The following is a 19,629-nucleotide window of genomic DNA, read 5'->3' as shown; positions in this document are numbered from 1 at the left end:
GGAGGATGATTCAAATGGTGAGATCGTTTCCTTTTCTCTGCATTACCAATATCGAGTCCCCTATGGCTTCAAATAGCCCAAACATCTCGCTCTATTCCTTCGCTCTTTTGTCTCCCCCGTCTATCTCCGACCACCGAGCCTGACAGCCTGGTAACATGGCCCATGGCCCATGGCCCATGGGCACGTCATTAGATTGCATCGGCTCCCACAAAAAAAGTTATCAGATCCTGTCATTTTCAACCGTCGGGGTTCATCAAACCCCGGTCTCCAATTTCCAGCTCTGACGAACCCCAGAATTAATTACAGCATTTGTGCAAACACACTTCTTTAGACTGGCCCGTAGCCCCAGGTTTCTCTCATTCTTTACAAATGAATAATTAAGGTTTTAATTAAACTCAAGATTGAGATGTAACGGTCGTGTCAAGATCCGAAAACTAAGTATCCTCCTTCAAAAATCTCTGTCCTCGTGTCACTCAGGCCACTCATGTTCCTCAAAAAATCAGCAAAGGAATCATGCTATGCGGTAGCCTATTCAAATAATACAAAATGTTTAGCTATAGCTGCTTATAGCTTTCCCATCCCTAATGGTCGCCTCTGCCTGTCATCCGCTTTTCAATGCTTACGCGTTCTTCTTTCTAGCCTCATCATATCCCTCCTCTTCACTGTCGTCATCCTCGTCGTCACCCTCTGTCCTTTCTTGATCTGTCTTATGTCGCCTGTTCTTCATCGCCTCTCGAATCTTGCGACTCGCCTCATCAAATCCACCTGAAGAGTCCAAAGTGGTGAACCCACTGATAGGGAACCCACCAGATCCGAATCCACCCCCGCTGCTGCTTGATCTCGACCTGCTACGGGCTCTGGAAGGCGGCCGTGTAGAGAAGATGCCCACGTGACCAATATTGCTGAAGGAATCGTTGCGCGGGAGAGCTCGGCTAGATTGTGTCGTGCTTCGTCGCGACAGAGCTGGTGGGGTCTCGGGCTCATAGCCAGTGCTGGACTGGTCGCTGTCTCTGCGGCGATGTGCCTTGGTGGTTGTGCTTGAGCCACCCTCGGCTTTGTACAGGTCGGGCACAAGTCGTGCCCTTTCAAAGTCATCAAACATCTCAGGCCCCAGCGTGTTGATAACATCTGTTACCTGAGCGCTCAGCTCGGCTCTTCGTTCTCGTAGCTTGTGGATGTTGTAGTTGGAGGTTGGTGTCAAGCAGAGGAGTAGCGGGCGCAGAGACTTGAAGATATCCATACCAACCTCACCAAAACGCAGCGATGCAAAAGTGATACCAACCATAAAGGGCCACAATGCGAAGTAAACCACCAGCAGCGGTACTCCCTCGGGAACATAACCCCAGAGACGGTCTTGCCACACTTTGAAAGTTATAATGGCCGAGTAGATATGATAGAGAGTGGGTGCAAAACCGATTGCCACAAGGATCTTCCAAGTCGCCATGACATCGCGGCCGCGAATCTTGACTGTAGAGCCCGCCAGAGCTGTCTTGGCCTTCTGTCGGCTGATGATCTTGGTCGCTACGAAGACAGGCGAGAAAAGAATCAATCCTGGCAATGTACAAATGAAGAGGAGGAGTAGTTTGATTGACCGGTAAATGAAAAGGAATGTGACCTTGACCATGTTCATCTTGGCATACTGAACTTGGTGGTCTTTCAGGTTGAGGTACCGCAATTGAGAGTTGTACTCTTTGACGGCGGCAGACAAGGACGTAATGCGCTCATCGTTCTTGTATCGCTCATACCCCATGCATAATCTGCGGTTAAGCTCGATCACTACAGGAAGTGGGAGTTTCTTGCCGGTCGGGTTGTAGAGTCGGCGAGCGGCCTGGATGACCATGAGTGTGTCGTAGTCTGGTGCAGAGACGGTGACAGAGTTCAGAGCCTGATAGACTGTATCAAGAACTTGGCCGATGGCTTCACGACGCTGGTTGTTGCAGTAGAGCTCAACGAGGTGACGAGGAATTTCAAACGGAGCACCGAACTCAACAACGGCACGCGAGCGGAACTTGTGGGCATGGAAGTAATTCATTCCCACAGGTACGATCTTAAGGCCGCAATCGGGATCTTGGGCCAGAGTTCCAAGGGCCATGATTGCGACACCAGCCTTGAGAGGTAGAAGTTCAGTGCGATCGTGGCTACCGCCCTCGGGGAAGATACCAACGCAACCGCCATTGCAGAGCCGAGAAAAGACTGCCTCGTAAACTTTGGTCTGGTCAATGTGAGGTGCCAACTTGAACTTGGTGCCCTGGTAACCTGGAGCAGGACCCTTTACGTCCTTGTTGGTGAAGTTCCCATCTTTATCAATATCGTCACGGCCTGTGAGTTGTTGCAGAGCGATCTTGCCCTTAAAAGGTCGCTTGACACGGATCTCTTCAGGACCGATAATCTGAGAAATATCGACGCTGGCGCCACTGGTGTTCTTAGTTGAGGGGAGGAAGAGCATGCCCTGAACCTCGCCCTCTCCCTCTCCGAATTTTGTACCGACACCTCGAACAAGGGTTGGGTCGTTGATAGGATCGGGGAGGTAGATGGTGCCAGTAGCTGGCTTGGCAGCATCTTGAGCGCGACCGACGGGAACTGAACCAACTTGTCGCGAGCCCCATCCGATGAAGCCGTGAACTGATTTTTGGGCAATGAGAAGGGACGCTCGCCGCTTAGCTTCGTTACGGAGGGTACGTTGAAGGATAATCGCATCGACGAACTATTGCGAGTTATTAACTGGCCCTGTCTTGTGCAACATATCCCTGATGCGCTCTATCTTTAATCACGAGCTCCCCAGATTATACACAACTAACCTGATTGGCATGTGGCGCTGCGACGAACAGAACAGGTCCAGTCTGAGGAACACGCCAGGCACCTCGAGGCACAACTTCACGGAAGAACATATCGACGATGTTGCCAACGGTATACAGGAACATATCGTACTTCCAGTTCACCATAGGATAGAGCTCCTTCTGCGGGGTTGGGTTCGTCGAGGACTGCGGCGCTGCCGCGTCCTTTGTCCCAGCATGTTTAGACATTACGAGCTTGCGCTGAAGAGCCCAGCGTTATTGGAACAGGCGCGCGAAACGATATTTCGAAATCGAGCTGTGGATGGATGTTGGACAATAAAAATTTCGACAGAGCTAGACAAGCGAGTTGTGGTCGATGTGAGGGGCGGCGGGCCTCAGTTATGGAGCGAATGCAGGTTGGACGGTCGGGCGGAAATATGACGAGAGATAATATATACAAATGCTCGGAGGTGTTGGTTCTATAAAGAGGTCTGCATTCCTGGGGGGACAAGGGTGAAGTATATGGAAGAAGATGCAGGATGGAGATGGAAATGGAAATGGAGAAACAGCTGGGGCTGCTGGGGTCGGGAACAGAATGCACTGCACCTCAAGGAGGGGAAGGTACCGTACGTGATGGAGGGAGAGGTGTCTGCCCAGTAAGGAAAGGCTGGTTTTAAAGCTGACAAGCTATGATCTTCATAGGATGAGTTAAAAACCACGGCACTTTGCATTTCGCTTTGGCACGTCACAATTGGCTCCTTTTCTCGAGTCTTTTCTTTGTTACTCTGTCCTTGTCGTCTACGAGCTTCCTTTTTAGTTGCAATGGCCCGCTTGCGAACCCTTCTGACGACCGAGGATATATAGTACTTCCAAGCCCTATGGACTATAGTCTGCGGCGCAAACCCCGTACCAACCCGTACTCGCACTCGGCGCTTTTCCCCTGCAAACTGTTTATCATCACTCCACTTACATCGGAGATCCGGTGCGGTACGGTACGGGATGGTGCAGGTCAAAAGGAGCACCAGGGTTCTCGCGCAGTCAGTATAGCATCAAAGACATTGTTTAACCCGAGCATGCCGGTCACAAGCCACAGATAACGGTTCTGCATGAATAGTACAACAATATTTACTGTCAAGAACTTCAATCTCTACGAAGCGGTCATTAAACTGCATCAGAAACAGAGATATGTGCCGTCCCGTTGCCCCCTTTGCCCTGCCAGAGATCACAAGCCCGAGTCACCTATCCATCAATCAATCACAAGTTAATTCACACCACTATCGTCACCACCCCAGCCACTGATAGTTTGCTCAACCCCCGGAACCATCCGCTCCATCACGCTACAGTGCCTCTCCATATGGGTCCCTTACCGAATTCTCGTAGCGAATTTCCGAGAAACATGAACAAGGAAGAGAAAAACGCATCCGTGCACCTGTATTCACATGTTAATTGTTGACTCTTCATCGGAGTCTCCATCATTACAGTCACAAAAAGTCTAGAGATTAAAATGTGTTGAAAACAAGCAAAAGCTGCTTGACGTAAATCTTGTCTATGACTATCAGCCAAGTCCCAACAAAAATGCCCAGTCAAGTGGTATCAATGCAGTTGAGGCCTCTAATGCACCTCATGCACCATCAAAACGAGGGGTGTGCACTACCTTATACAGCTTGGGTACCTATAAAATTGCCGTGCCTCCCAACCCGTAAGACCGTCTGCTCATCCCGAGGCCGAAAGGATCTTCAGATTTTGATAGAAGAGAATAGACGAGCTAGATGAGATGCTGGGTTGGGTATTCTAGACCTTTGTACAGCTGCATAATGCTACACACCTTTCAACAAACCCCTGCTTCAATATGCAACTGTGATGCGTTATGCCGTAACTACTGTCACTGTTCATATTTTTGTCGTAGGCATAGGGTAGATATCATTTCTCACCACATGGAAGTACACCTTATACATCATGAATGGTCATGTGCTGAAAGTTGTCACGATGCCTCAAAGCTGTAGTTGGTATTGGTAGTAATTATAGATAATCAGACGTCGTCCCCAGCTTTGGTAAATCCGAATCAATCAAAAGCAACGCTGGGAAATATCCAACTCCAATCCATTGACCTTGAGCACTTAGCGTTTTCCCCGTCGCCGGCTCTTCTTCTCTGGGACACTTGCGCTGCCGCCTTCAAGCTCACCCTCCTCAATCTTGCCCTCATTTTCCAACTCTTTCAATTTCTCTTGTCCCGATATAAACATGCTCAGATCGCGATTCATTTCTTGAAGTTCGGCATTCTCTCCTTTGAGTTTCTCTAACTCTTTGACTATCGCTTCGTGGTCACTGTTGAGATGCTCAATCCGCTTCATCAGTCCCTCGTTCAAACGCTTTTCCTCTTGGAGAGATTTGCCGAGGTTGCGTGCTAATGTTTCGCTCTTGCTTGCCTTATTGCGCTCTCGAGAAAGTTGCTTCTCTAGCTCTGGTATTGTTTCCTGACTGAGGATTGTATACTTTTCATCGAGCACTGCCAGCTTTTCCATGGCCTTTGAGGCTTGTGCTGCAGCTTCCTCGGCCGCAGCAGAAGCTTTCGAGGCCTTATCGACGGTCTTGCTGATCAGTTCTTCATAGTATGCCCTTTGAGATTCCAGTTGACTCGTGACAAGATGCGTGTATTCGAGACCAATGCTGTCCAGTTTGGCTCGAGGAACAACATCCTCTTCCTCCAGATGACCGACTGACCTATTTCTCGAAGGAAGTTCCACAACCTTCCCATCGCCTTTATCTCGTATCAGTCGATGAACCCACATATCCCCAGCATAGTCCCAGACATGCTGCGTTTCCAGCTCCAGAGCAAAACAATGGGCTGTCTCTTTCCAGTGATCTTTTGCATGACCACCTTTGTATCGGCCACAGCCCACATAGCCGCAAATTAAACAAATCCACAGATCATCTGTGCAATCGCAGATGCTGCAGAGATTCGAGACTCCAGACCCAAATGGCTGCGAATGAGTCCCCGAAGGGTCTGATTCCGAGTTAGGTGAGGTGTTTGTGAATCGACAGACAGGACACCCAGCACCTTTCCAATTTTGGAGGCATGTACAGTGGAATACATGGGAGCATGGTATTGTCATCAACCCATTTGTCTCATCCATGCGTTCCAAGCATACAGGGCAAGTTGGCAATTCCACGAGATTCGGTGTCGGAGGAGGAAACGGTCTGAGGCTGCTTGACATGCCAGCCGAAGAGGATAAGGGAGAAAGAGCCCCGCTTGATTTCCTTCGTGTTGGTGTTTCGAATGTTATACTCTTGACAAAAACAACATGGCAGATTTGAGGCTGTATCATTGTTAGAGATTGGCGTAGAGAATTGGATGTTTTGTAACTTACCTCCACGGTATTAAAGACCTTTCCATCAAACTCTCTCCGCCATTGCTTTGCCCGAAAATTGTTTCGGAACTTGAGCAAGACAAGATATCTGTTCATCCGCGATGTCATAACCATACGGCAATGGCTAATATCTCCCCTCCACTTTTCTCCGACGAAACCCATCAGATCACCTGGCGACATATACGCCGGAACTGCTGGTATACAGAGAGTTGTGCAGTCGGTATCCTTTGAGCCACTCGCTTCAGTTTCTTGATGGGCCGTCTCGATGAGCCCGGAAGTCTCGTCTTCTTCTCTGTAAAAGTGTACAACTCCCCAGCCAAGCTCAGTATTCTTTGTCTCTAGAGGAAGAAACTCGGCTTTTGTCGCTGTACCGGCTCCCCCAAACGTTGGACCCAGTGAAGGAGCCGCAGAAGGGCCACTTCGGGTCGCCTCGCCTGCCATTGCGTGCCCAGTCCTAAGGTCGACCGTCTCGAGGCTAACACGGCCAAACCGCCAGTCTTTAACTGCGTTCTGTGGATGTATCGCGACAATTGAGTTCGGGGGCGGAAAGCTATTAGCTCGCTCGAGCCACTGTCTTTCGGTTACAATCTCGATTTTCCGCCCAGAGTCTTTGACCGATGGCCTCGCGGCTGCGCCGCAATCTATTATACCGAGATTCGACGAGGGTGAGTTTTGCTCTATAAGAGTGTATGGAGTTGCGTGTTTCGCTGAGTCGTGCTGGGGATCTATAGATCTCGAAACTTTATAAGTGGTTCGTCGGTCTGGTCGCGGATGGGATGGAAAGTCGTCGAAGACACCCGCTGCAGGAGATGGAAGCCAAATTTCGTCTTGAGCTGTAGCTGCTGGTGTTGCAGCGACCGGATCAGGAGTCGGATAAAGCTCGAATTTGAGGTGATAGAAGTAAGACGGCATAGCCTGATATATCAGTCTGCGGTTGAACCGCTCGCTCGAGTAAGATGCACAATGTCTTGGTCGCAAACTCAGGTTGATCTAAGCATACAGAGTGGAGATCGTTTGTTGCTAAGGAGGCCAAAATAGATGATGGTGAAGCGGTCGATACTTATAAATCATCGTATGCCTGGGACGACGACGAAGAGGAGGCCTGACTTGGTGGGTACACGAGTATTTAAAGAGGAAAGATTTAAACTTGCAAACTTGCGGCTCATGAGCTCTATGTCAGCCCCACCCATCATGACCTGGCTGCACTGTGGAGTAACCGGGCAACTGAGGGGCAACTCCACACAGCGTCAACAACACTTACATGGCAACAAATGTAACATCACAATCAACAAGAGAGAGTCAATATATGACAAATAGTCAAGTAGATTTCAATAGTCTATTAGCACCTCGCAGAATATTTGTAAGGGCCAAAACTACATAATAATCATGACAGGCCTAGAAGTTGCCTGATCTCGAATTCAATGCCAGTCCCTAACGCCGTCATAAAATCCATCCCTCAGCGTTCGTTGGAATCGCCTACTGGCCACCGCGAAGTCGGAGAACGAGGTGGAGAGTTGACTCCTTCTGGATGTTGTAGTCGCTCAAGGTGCGACCATCTTCCAGCTGCTTACCAGCGAAGATAAGACGCTGCTGATCAGGGGGGATACCCTCCTTATCCTGAATCTTGCTCTTCACGTTGTCGATAGTGTCGCTGGATTCGACCTCAAGAGTGATGGTCTTGCCAGTGAGAGTCTTCACGAAAATCTGCATACCACCACGAAGACGGAGAACCAAGTGGAGAGTAGATTCCTTCTGGATGTTGTAGTCGGAAAGAGTTCGGCCGTCTTCGAGTTGCTTTCCAGCAAAGATCAGGCGCTGCTGGTCAGGAGGAATACCCTCCTTGTCTTGGATCTTGCTCTTCACATTATCAATGGTATCGGATGACTCGACTTCCAAAGTAATGGTCTTTCCAGTAAGGGTCTTGACAAAGATTTGCATACCACCACGGAGGCGGAGGACGAGATGAAGAGTAGATTCCTTCTGAATGTTGTAGTCGGCAAGGGTTCGGCCGTCTTCGAGTTGCTTTCCAGCAAAGATCAGGCGCTGCTGATCAGGAGGAATGCCCTCCTTGTCCTGAATCTTCGACTTGACGTTGTCGATGGTATCGGAAGACTCGACCTCAAGGGTGATGGTCTTGCCAGTGAGGGTCTTGACGACTATGAGAATTGGTTAGAAGCAGTTCGTGTGGCGACGAGGTCGATGTGTAACTTACAAATTTGCATACCACCACGGAGGCGGAGGACAAGATGAAGGGTGGACTCCTTCTGAATGTTGTAATCAGAGAGAGTGCGGCCGTCCTCAAGCTGCTTGCCGGCGAAAATCAAGCGTTGCTGGTCGGGGGGGATACCCTCCTTGTCCTGAATCTTGGATTTGACGTTGTCGATAGTGTCAGAAGACTCAACCTCGAGGGTGATGGTCTTGCCGGTCAGGGTCTTGACGAAGATCTGCATGATGGCGGTGATCTGTCGCAGAAGTGATGTGGATAGATGGTAATCGGAAGAGAGAAGGTCTTTGTTATCGCTGGTCTTGAGCGAAAGTAAAGTCTTGTGTGAGAGATGTTTCGGGAAGAAAAGAGGATGAAGTTAGAAAGAGGTGAGAGAGGTTTAAGTACTGAGGGGGAAGGTTTGTTTGATAATCAAGCGGGCGGGCAGGCGAGAGGGGGCGCAGTGACTGGATTACGCTTGCCAGTGACGAACGGCACAGGCAAGGCAGCGTGGCAGACACTGGAACCCAGAAGGCAGGAGCGCAGCTTCCGGGGGCGGATGATTCATGCTCGAGAGCGAATGACGGTTGCGACTAGGGAAGGCTCCAGAATCCGGCCAGGCTGCAGAGCGCCACAGCAAGTCCTAGATACTTTATATACATGTGACCTCACGCGCTGATTCAAAGTACTCGAGACCTGTCACTTATCGCCGTGAAGTGGGTCCAAGGTTCGCCAAAGGCTGAAAGTCAGACTGATGTCAGGAGCGGTGTTTGGATGTCTAAGGTAGGTATCTGGTTATTCATGCTCTAGCATCTTCGAGGAGGATCTCGAGGCGCTTAGAGATTTAAAAGCAAACCATGGCCCCAAGTTCAACCCAAGACTGTATCTGAGGGGCCTTCAACAAGCAGCAACCACTACCAGTAGCTAATCAGTCAAAGAGTGTCTACCATAGGCCGTCGCAGTCACTTATCCATCACCGTCTCATTCACCATCTATCTCACCGTGATTCACATCAGCAGATACCCACGGTCTAGCGCTAGGATGCACGAGAGTGGAGTGGCGGAGCCTGGCGGGCATGTCGCCACTTTACCCCGGGAAAGACAAAAAGCGATGCTTGTTTGGATATCTCGAACAGATGCAATTCGACCGTCGCAAATTGCCTAACAAGAACGGCTAACTATTGAGGCCTTTTCTAGGAGATCGCAGGTGATCATTCCCTAAAGGTTCGGTGACCAAGCCTTTGGATCAGGAACCGATGGCAAACGCTCTGGATCAACACGCCGAGATAACTCAAAGTGGATTTGACAGGATACGGAGCAGGTCTAGCACCATGATCAAAGACGGGAGACTTGATGTACCTGTACGGACACCTCTCTGGCATCGAGAATCCAGCACTCAATTCACTTGCCGTCTGCCTTGCTGAATTTTTACAGCAGAAAATTCGACAACCTCAATCCAACTTCCAGATCAAATGTCCCGGGGGTCCCCGACTTCTGCCGCCCGCTGAATCCGGTCTTGTCGGTGCTCGCGACGTCATCAGCCAACGATTCTGGCCCGTGAGGACCCTGTCTCGACGACTACCCTGTTCGCATCAACTTCTTGAACTTGCTGCAACACAACGAGGCCGGTAACGTTTCGAGTTTGGATTGATGGCAATGCCTTGAATTCGAAGGCATTTATTTCCCAGCCGTGGCCGTCTTTGTTGCTTTCATCTGGGAGCAACCGTCTCGCTGTTTCGTTTGATTCGTTATCAAAGCTAATAATGAGCTTGACTCAAACAATCATTGCTTAACATGGCGTCTTATCATGACCCCGCCTTTGTGGTGTTGGCAAGGAACCTCGTGAACTACCCAGGCCCTCGATTCCGTGATAGCTTGGCCTCAGGGGGCAAGAAAACACTAAACCACCTTGATATAGGGTGTCAAAATGAACTTAGCAAAGAGACCCTCAAACTTAGGCTAAATTTACCTAATATTTTCATCGCTTAGGGTCAAGGTCCTGAGTTTTCTTTCCTCCCCTAGCTCGGCACTGCCTGAGGGTGTCTAATGCCATCGGTCTGGCCAAACAGCCATGGTGATTCACTTCATGCCATGGCTGACTGTGTTTTTCGCTTTCCCTACGGAGTACAGTCGTTGCAAATATGCGCCTGGATTTGGAAATATCTTGGTGTCGAGTGAGACATTGTCTCAATAGCTTCTGAAGTTGTGACTTCAAATGATTCAAGCAGAACATTATAGGAATGGAGTGGCCTTGGGGTGATCACTTGAGAAAAAAAACCAAAGGTTTCTTGCTTCTCCTTGAGCGGCCCCTGACATTAGTTATCTGATCGTTCAAAGATCTCATGCCATGCACTGGTCACTCATTCACAGATTCCATTCAGTTCAGACTCAAATTTCAAGGGTTTAAAAATTCCATTCGATATACTTATGGCAGCTCTGTAGCACTTGCCAAGCATAGAGCCTTTTTTGTAACTATCCCAATATCCCTTTGACAAATTGCTAAAATAAAAAACACGATTCGCTCTGCTCTTCGTCGTCGACTTCGCACTCTGCTTGTCGCGAGTCTAGCCCACTTGAGCTCACCAACGCCCTCCAAAGACACTGTAAATCACACACACCTCCCATATAGGCTTATCAGCCATGCGAGTTCAATCATTCCTCAAATGCCACATCGTCAAACATGATCCCGTAATAACACCACAAAATGGGTGAGGTTCGCTATCATCTGTATGGTACGGTCGTTGTTCTCTTTCTCCAAGACTTTAAAACAATAAAAACAATAAAATATGATAAAAAGAACTAAAACGCTCTGTCTTCTTCAGTCATACAATCATAGAAGAAAGTCATAAGAAGGTCATAACACATTTTCCCGTGTCAGGTAGCTTCGTGTTGTCGGGCGGTGACCAGCCGTGATAGAATGTTAGAGTCATGTTCGTATGCTCAAAAAGGACAAATCTGGGGTCGCTGTTGACCAAGATTGAAAAGGCCTTGTCAACGCTTTCGCTGTGATAAAACAGATGCAACAAAGGAAAAGAGGGCTCCTATAGGGCCCTATCATATGTTTTGACAGTGTCATAGCATCGTGGCTTGAGTAGCGGTATCTTAGTTGGCCCGGATAACAAGCTTCGAGAGGAACTTGTTGGACAGGGAGTCGAAGTCGTAGCGGTCAAACTTTGACTCCTTGCGGGTACGAAGATAAGCCTCTGTGATGGTCGTTAGTACGAGATATAAGAACAATACTGTCAAGATGTACATACCGTGCTTGATGACGTGCTGTCTCACTTCAGTCATGGCCTCGCAGACCGAGGTGTTGTTGTGGAGGAGGTGGCCATGCTTGCGTGTGTCCCAGTCGGTGAAGGCAGGGAGCTTCTGGGAGATGGCGTGGAAGAGACCCACAATGACACCAACAGGTGTTGTCTCCATGTCCGTGCAGAACTTGTTGACGGCAACAGGGTCGGGGACTCGGTAGTGGCAATCGAACTGCATCTCCTCCCAGACGGCAAGGAGGATGGAGGCAATCATGAAGATGGTAGGCCAGTTCTTCATCTTCTCACCACTGTAGACACCGGAGTACAGGGCAGAGAGCTCCTCGAGAATATCCTTCTGCAGCTCACGCCACATGTCGGCGAGAGCACACTTGATCTGGAAGTTGATCATGACGGGGGCGACAGTACGACCGTAGTACTTGGAGTCCTCATCGTCAATCTGACCATCGAGGTCAACCTCGGATCCCTGGTTCTCAACCATGGTGATGTGCATGGTGAGGTTGTAGGCAAGGACCAGCTTAAGCGACTTTCGGATAACAGGCATCTTCTCCTTGACATAGTAGCGGTGAGCGGTCTTAAGGATCTCGGTGATAAAAGGTGTACCCTCGAAGTGGTCATCAATGAAGTCTTCGAAAGGACCGTCAATGTGCTTGTCAAGATACTCAGAGAGAGCATCAAGACGAATACCCTCGGCACCAACGTCAAGCTTCTCAGTGCGGGTCTCGAAGTCAATGGGCTCCTGATCGGTAAGTGTGGACTCAACCCAGTCGACCGAGAAGCAGCTATCATCGGCAACAAAGACCTCGCGAACCATAACGGGGAGGGCGAAACCATAACCGTGGGTGATCCACATAAGGGTCTCCTTCTGGGCGAAGCCCTTGACGTTGTAGACTGAGACACCACGGTCCATGTGTCGCTCGTAGTCGGCCTTCCAGTCCTTCATGAAGTAACCAATATCCTTGATGTCGATACGAGTGCAAGGAACCTGCCAGAGACGGGCGTGAGAAGGCTGGCAACCAGCACAGGGCTCACCCTTGTCGCAAGTCTTCTTGAGGAATTTGCATCGGAGACAAGCTCGCAATTTTCTGATCTCACTAGCCTGCTTTCTCTGCTCAGGCAGAAGAGGTCCCTTTCTGCGGCCAACCTTCTTCTCAACAGTACCATCCTTCTTGCCATTGGAAATACGGCGAACGACATTCTTAGTGGTGCTCTTAGCAATGGGGCTCTTGCGAGGACCCGAGTTTCGGCGGGTGGTGCTGCTAGAAGATGGGGAGACAGATCCGGCACCACTGCCGGGACTATGGCGGCTCGAAGAGGGTTCAGACTTGATGGGGACAGTGGCAACAGCGGTGGTAGCGACAGTGTTGGTAGCAACAGATTCATGGGTATGTGTGTGAGCGTGGGCGTGGTTGTGAGCGTGACCATCGTTGCTGAAGCAGTTGCGGTGGTTACCAGCATCGACATAGCCGTCAGACTCGGGAGAGAATGGAGAGTAGGGGAAAGGCGCAATCTCCTCGAAGCTTCCAAACTCCATGGAATTGGCGCCGTCGGATGAATCGGAATTGGTTCTCAAGTGAAGAGTCTGGGAAGGGTTGAAGATAGCAGCGCCCTGCGCATGAGCTTGTTGGAACTGATCAAAGTTGGGCTGGTTCCAATCCACCATGGCCCAGCCCTCGCCTGAGGATGAGGGAAGAGACAGAACCTCGAGGTAGGTACCGGTAGGAGAGTTGCTTCCGACACTATCAAGACGAGGTAATCCATCCATCTGCAGAGTATTCTGAAATTCCTGCCAATCCCCCATTCCGGCGTTAGGCCATACGGCTTGTGTGTGGTCGTCCATTGGCAGTCCGTTGAATGTCGATTCGAGGAGATTGGCCTGGAGAGCTGCCTGTGTAGTCGCGGGAAGATAATCCAGGGGATTGGTCGGCTGAAAGTTTGCAGGGAAGGCATTGAAGCTCATGAGGGCAGCATCTTGGATGAACTGTGTCATATCAGCAGCAGCGAGGTGCTGCTGTTGCTGCTGCTGTTGCTGGAGGGCCCAATCCGTCAGGGGGTTCACACTTTGCTGAAAAGGAGACTGCTGTAGCGGCGAGTGCTGGCTATGAGGACTGGCGGACTGAGATGGAGGAGAGGACTGATGCTCCTCCGGGCTCATCGAGGCATAGCCGTGAGAGTTGTTCGAAGACATATCGAGGGGAACAGCCCAGTGTCGGGCGTCCTGGGACATGATGTTTGAAGCAGCCGAAGGACTCGAATGGGTCGTGGCAGTCGAGTACGTTTGGTAAGCAGCGCGATTTCGAGTATCGAAGGTCGTCAAGTCGAGATAGGCATCACCCCCGCCGTTGTTGAAGTCGTAAGTCATTCTGGGCAAAAAACAGAAGGGAAGCGGAGTAGGAAAAGGCGGATGATCGATAATATTCTAGGAACTGAGCGGACGACACCGCTCTTTCGTGAAGTCCCTTGTTGAGGTGAAGGGAGGAGGTCTGAGGTTTTGGAGCAGCTGGAGAAGGAGGAGAAGGCTCAACGGCGGGTAGATCATGGGTTAGTCTCGCTGCTGTGGGCGGTTTGTCGATGGGGGAAGAAGCGGTGAAGCTGTCGGGACAAGCAGCCAATGGCCAAGCCACCTGAGATGGAGGCACCCACCCACTAGAGTGGCCGCTATAAGCCTATCCGCTGGCGGCGTCCGCTCCAGTGAAGAGCACACGACCCGCTATGGAGCGCAGGGATCCTGCCTAGCACCTCGCAGGCTCACACCCCGGGAACCCTTGGGTTACTGTACTGGCTGTTCTACTGCTGCAACCCTCCTGCGCCTCTTCTGGGGTGTTGCACATTGACCAATTGTGGAAGTGGGATCGATGGCATGACAGAACCTGGTTCATCTGTTAAGGATTCCTCGTTGGCGCCATGTAAACACAAACAGGTTTACCCCGAACAGAGTCTAGCCAACCACCTTAGTAGCCGCGGCCGCCGCCATCGTTCAAAAGCCATGATCCAAGGTCTCGGCTGTCAGAAAGTCAGTCAAAAATCTCTGAGTACCTATACTCTTATCTCAGTGATTATGCTGTTGATTACTGTCTACACCACACTCAGCTCTAACATATGTCGTCGCTGGGATGCTGCGATAAGACCCCATTCACAGCATAACAATTCCCTCACGGTGTAACATGAACTCTGCCTCCTCATCAGACCCCGATCCAGTCGAAACTCGATAGACTTCCCATGAATCAAGACTCAACCTATCGCCAGCGATCAAGGCCCTAGTCAGGACCCAAAAGGCCCATAATCCAGCCATTCTCCCCCCACCAGGATAGTAGCTTATAGGCCATGCCTAGCCATGGTATACTATTTTTCACTTGGCTGCCCGCTTGTCAGAGAATCACGATACGTAGCGGGTCTGTTGTGCCAGCAGATCCATTGTGGCCATAAATCGTGCATGAAATCCAGGTACCCAGTTGCCTATGTTCCTGAGAGGGTGACTGGCCTACGATTCCAGTTGACAGATGCGAATTGTCTAATATCCATATCATCTAAGCTCTCTTCGTGATCTCTGTGATCCAAAAATGAGGCTGTTTAGTCAATGTCGTGATAAGATTCAGATCTGCTTGACTTGCGCCATCTTATTTCTCTAGTCCCAACCTTGTATGAATTGAGGCCACCCCCACCGAGGCCCTTCAAGTGTCAAAAAAGAGCCCGGACCGGATATCATACAGTGCATTTGGCACTTCAGTAGGTTTATTGTGGCTTACTTCGGCGGGGATACAGTGTGTTGTCAGACTGTCCACAAGCTCGATAATCTGTCATCCTTTGCCTTCCCACCAGCTCACCTTGCAGCAAAGCATCGTTACAGCACAGCATTGGTGGTGGTTGCATTGATACACTGCAAGCAAATGGGTTTATCGTGGCAATGACGAGATAAGCACCAGTAGGATTCACATATCACGAAATGTTCATCTGGCCAATCCCCTTCACTTCATGTCCTCTGCATATTATTGCCTATCCCGTTTGCCTGCACGTCGTGCATCTCGATACTCCACCGTCTGCTACTTACTATGTGGTGCAGTTGCAGTTCTGCTATAGCCTATGTAGACAACACAGCAGAACTCGCCTCTCGCACACTCCGAGATCAAGCGAAATCAATCTGAAGACATCGCCGAGCTCTGCAGGTCATTCTCAACCTGTATAGGATGGGCAACACGGCGGTAAGCCACATGCTGATGGTAACACAACCATGGCGGCATGGCCCTTTCAGAATGTCTCGAGGCTTGGAATGCTGCACCATAATCCTGCACGTGCGATGGTTTGACTTGCTTTGTACCCCCGGTACCAAGGTATGAGTTGTACGGTCCGAGCCATGTCACGCATTACACTGTCTGAGTGAAGAGTCTCGGGATTTTGACGGCCTTTACCAAAAGAATGAAGAAGAGAATCCGCAATGGCTTGACAGACAAAGAAAGTTGCCACAAGGCATCGGACGAGTAAAACTCCAAGATGGATCATCTTCAACCGTCTCACCAACCGACCGAAAGTCATTGAATGCTTCACAACCCTTGCCATGGACATGGCCTCACTGTTTACAAGAGGACAAGTCTAGTAAGTCCAGCTCCAGCTTCGCCGAAACACCTAACCCTTCAAGACCAAGACCCGGACTCCACCTCAGGGTCTTACAAGGGCTGGCTGGTTTAGTTAAGCCGTCGATCCCCTCAACCACCCCATCCGCTTGGCTGTCTGTTGTGCTCGTGATTGCCAGCGAACACGTCCAGGACCAGTGCAGAAACATATCCATTCAGCCCATCACAGCCAATAGATAACCGGTATTCAGCAGACTCTGGTTTATGATGCTCTCGGAAGATGCACGATATGTCCTGCGAACCTGAGTTAATGCGGCAAATCGTTCGTCAGTTTTCCAGTTCCTATTCAACGTCGTGGTTCGTCGTTTGTTTGCGGATATCTTGCTGATGTGGGTGATCAGCATGAAGAGCATCCATCATTGTCCATTGATTTCTAGGCATGTTGCTTCCACATGCAATGCCTGGCTGGGCTGATAAAGTCGCTGTAATTTAGATGGGAATGTGTAATTGGTGCTGGGTACAGCTCAATTGATGTCGATATTTCGCTCATTAGGCTTGCTTTCAATAGTTGTTGACGCATACCATACGTGCTTCCTTAACTGACAAGGCTACCCCAGGCTTGCATTGGCGAAGGCATAACATCACAATGCTGAAAACAGAGAATCGTCAATCGTCGATCCAGTAATCAATTGCATTGACAGCAAACAAGATCAGGAGCCTTACAAGCCTTGGTTCCTATTTAGTGTCTTGACTAGTAAATTCTGCATGACAAGTATGTAAAGCATCAGGGCGAGCGAGAAGTCCACTTCAGGCTATCAGCGATCTTGATCTAGCCTGGGCATCTCCCGCGTTAGGCGTGCATACATACATAGATATATCGATCATGGAGGAGACAAGGAACTGCCGGCGGCACAAGTGTATCAGGGCAATGCACAGCCTGACGTTGTGTCTGGTCACGTAAAGAACGCTGGCCAGCCTCCCCGGAGTAATGAAGCAAAGGCCATATGGTGTCTCTGTGTAATGTTTCTCAAGCTTAGCAGTAGCACGAGGCTTCAAGACATGGCGCACTGTCTTCTCTGCGACCTGCGGCCAGACCGCAACGCACGTTCATGCTGGGAGGTGGGCAGTGATGTCAGAAGCTCCCTCGATAGAGTGGGATGAGACAATATCTAACACTAACACACTAACATTCTGAATCTCATGAACTCGAGGGAATGTAAGCTGACATGCTCCGTATCAATCTCTGACTTCCCCCTGATACAGCTTCCTTAGCTGATTCTTGACGTGTTGACCGCATCTGATGCTACAACCAGGGTTCTCTTCAACACCCTGGCTATTCTCCGTGTGCACGTCTCATATTGTGGTAGTGCCCCCTTTGGTATGTCTCTATATTGAGTCTAGTCCCAGATGGATCGACGGCCTTATTCACGGAGAATCGATGATGCGTGGTGTAGCGACGGCGTCTCTGATAATTCATGCGGATTAACTAGTTTTGTTTCTCAACAGAATAGCACGAGTCAGGATGTTTGAGTCTACTTTGAGAACAAGGCGCGCGCCAACACTTAATCGGCTCATCCACTGATCAAGGTTCATGTTGACTACAAACTCTGCAGGGCCGAACAGGTTATCAAGGCAAATGGCATGTTGTTCACGATTGGTCTGGCCAAGGCTATGGATTAACAGATGTAGCCATAGTTGGTAGTTGTCCGTAGTAGCCGCATCGTATCTCCCGGGAGTTCCACAGTCGATGGATTCGATGCGCCAGCTATTGGCAACTCTGTTGCCATCAGACCATTTTTGACGCAGGGGTAGATTTTGACGCTCATCAGAGCAGGGAACAGTCTTCAGCGGTGAAGATTTTGGCCAAACACTGAGGAACAAACGACTCCATTCCTGGATCCAGATTCTAATTAAGGAGGCTTTAATCAATACTGCCGCTTATCATGTTGTTTCTCTCTCTCTCTCTCTCTCTCTCTTTACCTTTGATCTGGCTCGCCGAGAATATGGAGATCGGCCCCCGACACTCCGCTTCACCTCCACAACATCTCCGAGCCGATCACTCCCCGCCATGGGCCGTGGGGACGCAAGGAACGCGGAATTCCTAATTAGTCCCTCCTCTGTAACATCTGGTCTCATCTTTCGTGGCCCATAGACCATCGTGCGTACGTGCGAACTATCAAAATGTCGTGGCCACGTCGGTCTGTCGTATAGTTATTTGTGTTCACCTGCACCGGCTAAGGATCAATCCGGTGCGGTCTGTATTAGTGGTCAGCAACTGGTCACGCAGCTCTGAGAAATGAAACCAAAAAGATAAACTATAGCCATCCTTCATTCCTGAGGCTAACAACCGAGATTTGTGCCAAGTATCTCACATCATGGCGGTGGTTTCTTGCATGCAGAACGTCAAGTTTGTCCTTGATCTCTAGCCGCTGTACGAGAAACACTGAGTAATCTCACTCGTACTACTCGATCAATGCCATGTCGTCAGATTCTGCAGTTACACTCAAAATCACCAGTTGTCGTGCAAGTGTGGCCGTTGGTCACCTCAACTGTTGATTGACAACTCATAACTACTCCACCTCAAGATAGTATATCTCCTCACTACACTATCAACATCTTCATCATGGTGTTACAATCTGCATAGTATCGGCTTTCACTCATCAAGTTGAATGATATTCTGCAGGTAAACCCAAGGCTCTTTGGCTCCTGTATTCATTGCATTTGGGCAGCTCTGCAGCTGTTCACCTAGCATGATAGGCTGAGCCCCACGCATGCATATATGATGTAGAGCCAGATTATGTAGCTAATAACGGTTCTTTGGAGACATATGCATGTATGTGTTGTTACATGCACCATAGTCTGGAACATTCCAACCACTTTGTGTTTGGTAAAGCAGTTTGCTCGAGACTCCGAAGTCGTCGAAAGACTGTGACTCATATTTGGCTTGCTATGAAGTTGTTTCATTCCCTCCGAGGACGTCCTCAGCTACATGCCTCCGAGTGGCTTGATTCTCATGGTATGAGGTGCACCTATGTAATTATTAGGAATCGCGCTGATGGCATCATGCCGTGGTGTATTACGCGCCTGAGGCTCACTGCGACCGAAGCAGTCCCATCGACTTCAGGTATATATCATGGTTTCATCTAATTTACACAATACCTCGACTGAGGACAAGTGGTTTTGTTGCCAAGTTTCACTGTGATTGTAATACGTCACTCAAAACATACTCGAGCCGTGACACTGTATTGTTTGCTGCTACTAAGTGTTCTAAGAGAAGTTCTAGTACCAGAACGTATAGTTTCTATACACGTTTCTTCACAATCAAACATTGCCCAGAACCACATAGTATGGCAGTCTTTATGGCAGTATACACTTCTAAAACAGAGAACATATTAGATTTATGACATTGCTTAAATACTTTCACATCGTACTACACTGTGCCAGCAACTAT

General features: G+C 49.6%; 7 protein-coding genes across 10 annotated transcripts; 2 read left to right on the top strand and 5 right to left on the bottom strand.

Moving 5' to 3' along the window:
* Window positions 1–560: 560 nt before the first annotated feature.
* On the bottom strand, window positions 561–3,082 carry FVEG_01881 (acetyltransferase). The gene is made up of 2 exons (XM_018888896.1): window positions 2,799–3,082; window positions 561–2,704 (listed from the first exon to the last, which is right to left on the bottom strand). The coding sequence occupies exons 1-2, from the start codon at window positions 3,021–3,023 to the stop codon at window positions 620–622; spliced, it is 2,310 nt and encodes a 769-aa protein (XP_018744922.1). The 5' UTR covers window positions 3,024–3,082; the 3' UTR covers window positions 561–619.
* A 1,809-nt stretch (window positions 3,083–4,891) lies between these two features.
* On the bottom strand, window positions 4,892–7,054 carry FVEG_01882 (hypothetical protein; the record flags this gene model as incomplete). The annotated part of the gene is made up of 2 exons (XM_018888897.1): window positions 4,892–6,091; window positions 6,143–7,054. 2 exons carry the CDS (start codon window positions 7,052–7,054, stop codon window positions 4,892–4,894), a joined length of 2,112 nt encoding a protein of 703 aa, XP_018744923.1.
* Window positions 7,055–7,260: 206 nt separating this feature from the next.
* On the top strand, window positions 7,261–11,104 carry FVEG_14942 (hypothetical protein). 3 transcript variants are annotated; one of them, XM_018903977.1, is made up of 3 exons: window positions 7,261–8,092; window positions 8,377–9,705; window positions 9,782–11,104. In XM_018903977.1, the coding sequence occupies exon 2, from the start codon at window positions 8,698–8,700 to the stop codon at window positions 9,022–9,024; it is 327 nt and encodes a 108-aa protein (XP_018744926.1). In that variant the 5' UTR covers window positions 7,261–8,092; window positions 8,377–8,697; the 3' UTR covers window positions 9,025–9,705; window positions 9,782–11,104. The 3 variants fall into 3 exon arrangements, with proteins under 3 accessions (XP_018744926.1, XP_018744925.1, XP_018744924.1); XM_018903976.1 differs by having other exon boundaries at window positions 9,779–11,104; XM_018903975.1 differs by having other exon boundaries at window positions 8,377–11,104.
* On the bottom strand, window positions 7,619–8,595 carry FVEG_01883 (polyubiquitin; the record flags this gene model as incomplete). The annotated part of the gene is made up of 2 exons (XM_018888898.1): window positions 8,355–8,595; window positions 7,619–8,298 (listed from the first exon to the last, which is right to left on the bottom strand). Exons 1-2 carry the CDS (start codon window positions 8,590–8,592, stop codon window positions 7,619–7,621), a joined length of 918 nt encoding a protein of 305 aa, XP_018744927.1. The 5' UTR covers window positions 8,593–8,595.
* Window positions 10,642–14,237, bottom strand: FVEG_01884 (hypothetical protein). Its single transcript, XM_018888899.1, has 2 exons — window positions 11,602–14,237; window positions 10,642–11,547 (listed from the first exon to the last, which is right to left on the bottom strand). Exons 1-2 carry the CDS (start codon window positions 13,970–13,972, stop codon window positions 11,447–11,449), a joined length of 2,472 nt encoding a protein of 823 aa, XP_018744928.1. The 5' UTR covers window positions 13,973–14,237; the 3' UTR covers window positions 10,642–11,446.
* Window positions 14,238–15,508: 1,271 nt separating this feature from the next.
* On the bottom strand, window positions 15,509–17,751 carry FVEG_14943 (hypothetical protein). Of its 2 annotated transcripts, XM_018903979.1 has the most exons (3): window positions 17,047–17,751; window positions 16,902–16,983; window positions 15,509–16,827 (listed from the first exon to the last, which is right to left on the bottom strand). In XM_018903979.1, exon 3 carries the CDS (start codon window positions 16,168–16,170, stop codon window positions 15,856–15,858), a length of 315 nt encoding a protein of 104 aa, XP_018744930.1. In that variant the 5' UTR covers window positions 16,171–16,827; window positions 16,902–16,983; window positions 17,047–17,751; the 3' UTR covers window positions 15,509–15,855. The 2 variants fall into 2 exon arrangements, with proteins under 2 accessions (XP_018744930.1, XP_018744929.1); XM_018903978.1 differs by having other exon boundaries at window positions 15,509–16,983.
* A 381-nt stretch (window positions 17,752–18,132) lies between these two features.
* FVEG_14944 (hypothetical protein) lies at window positions 18,133–19,350 on the top strand. Its single transcript, XM_018903980.1, has one exon. The coding sequence runs from the start codon at window positions 19,014–19,016 to the stop codon at window positions 19,323–19,325; it is 312 nt and encodes a 103-aa protein (XP_018744931.1). The 5' UTR covers window positions 18,133–19,013; the 3' UTR covers window positions 19,326–19,350.
* Window positions 19,351–19,629: the final 279 nt, after the last annotated feature.

The sequence above is a fragment of the Fusarium verticillioides genome, chromosome 6 (assembly GCF_000149555.1).
Source record: "Fusarium verticillioides 7600 chromosome 6, whole genome shotgun sequence".
In the NCBI taxonomy this organism is placed as follows: domain Eukaryota; kingdom Fungi; phylum Ascomycota; class Sordariomycetes; order Hypocreales; family Nectriaceae; genus Fusarium; species Fusarium verticillioides.
This window is presented reverse-complemented; position numbering and strand designations above follow the sequence as displayed.

Coding starts and splice junctions, on each gene's coding strand:
- FVEG_01881 (XM_018888896.1), bottom strand. CDS start 3,023: ATGTCTAAACATGCTGGGACAAAGGACGCGGCAGCGCCGCAGTCCTCG. Junction 2,705..2,798: donor CAGCGCCACATGCCAATCAG/GTTAGTTGTGTA, acceptor AACTCGCAATAG/TTCGTCGATGCGATTATCCT.
- FVEG_14942 (XM_018903977.1), top strand. CDS start 8,698: ATGTTTCGGGAAGAAAAGAGGATGAAGTTAGAAAGAGGTGAGAGAGGT.
- FVEG_01884 (XM_018888899.1), bottom strand. CDS start 13,972: ATGACTTACGACTTCAACAACGGCGGGGGTGATGCCTATCTCGACTTG. Junction 11,548..11,601: donor ACAGCACGTCATCAAGCACG/GTATGTACATCT, acceptor CGACCATCACAG/AGGCTTATCTTCGTACCCGC.
- FVEG_14943 (XM_018903978.1), bottom strand. CDS start 16,170: ATGTCCATGGCAAGGGTTGTGAAGCATTCAATGACTTTCGGTCGGTTG.
- FVEG_14944 (XM_018903980.1), top strand. CDS start 19,014: ATGTGTTGTTACATGCACCATAGTCTGGAACATTCCAACCACTTTGTG.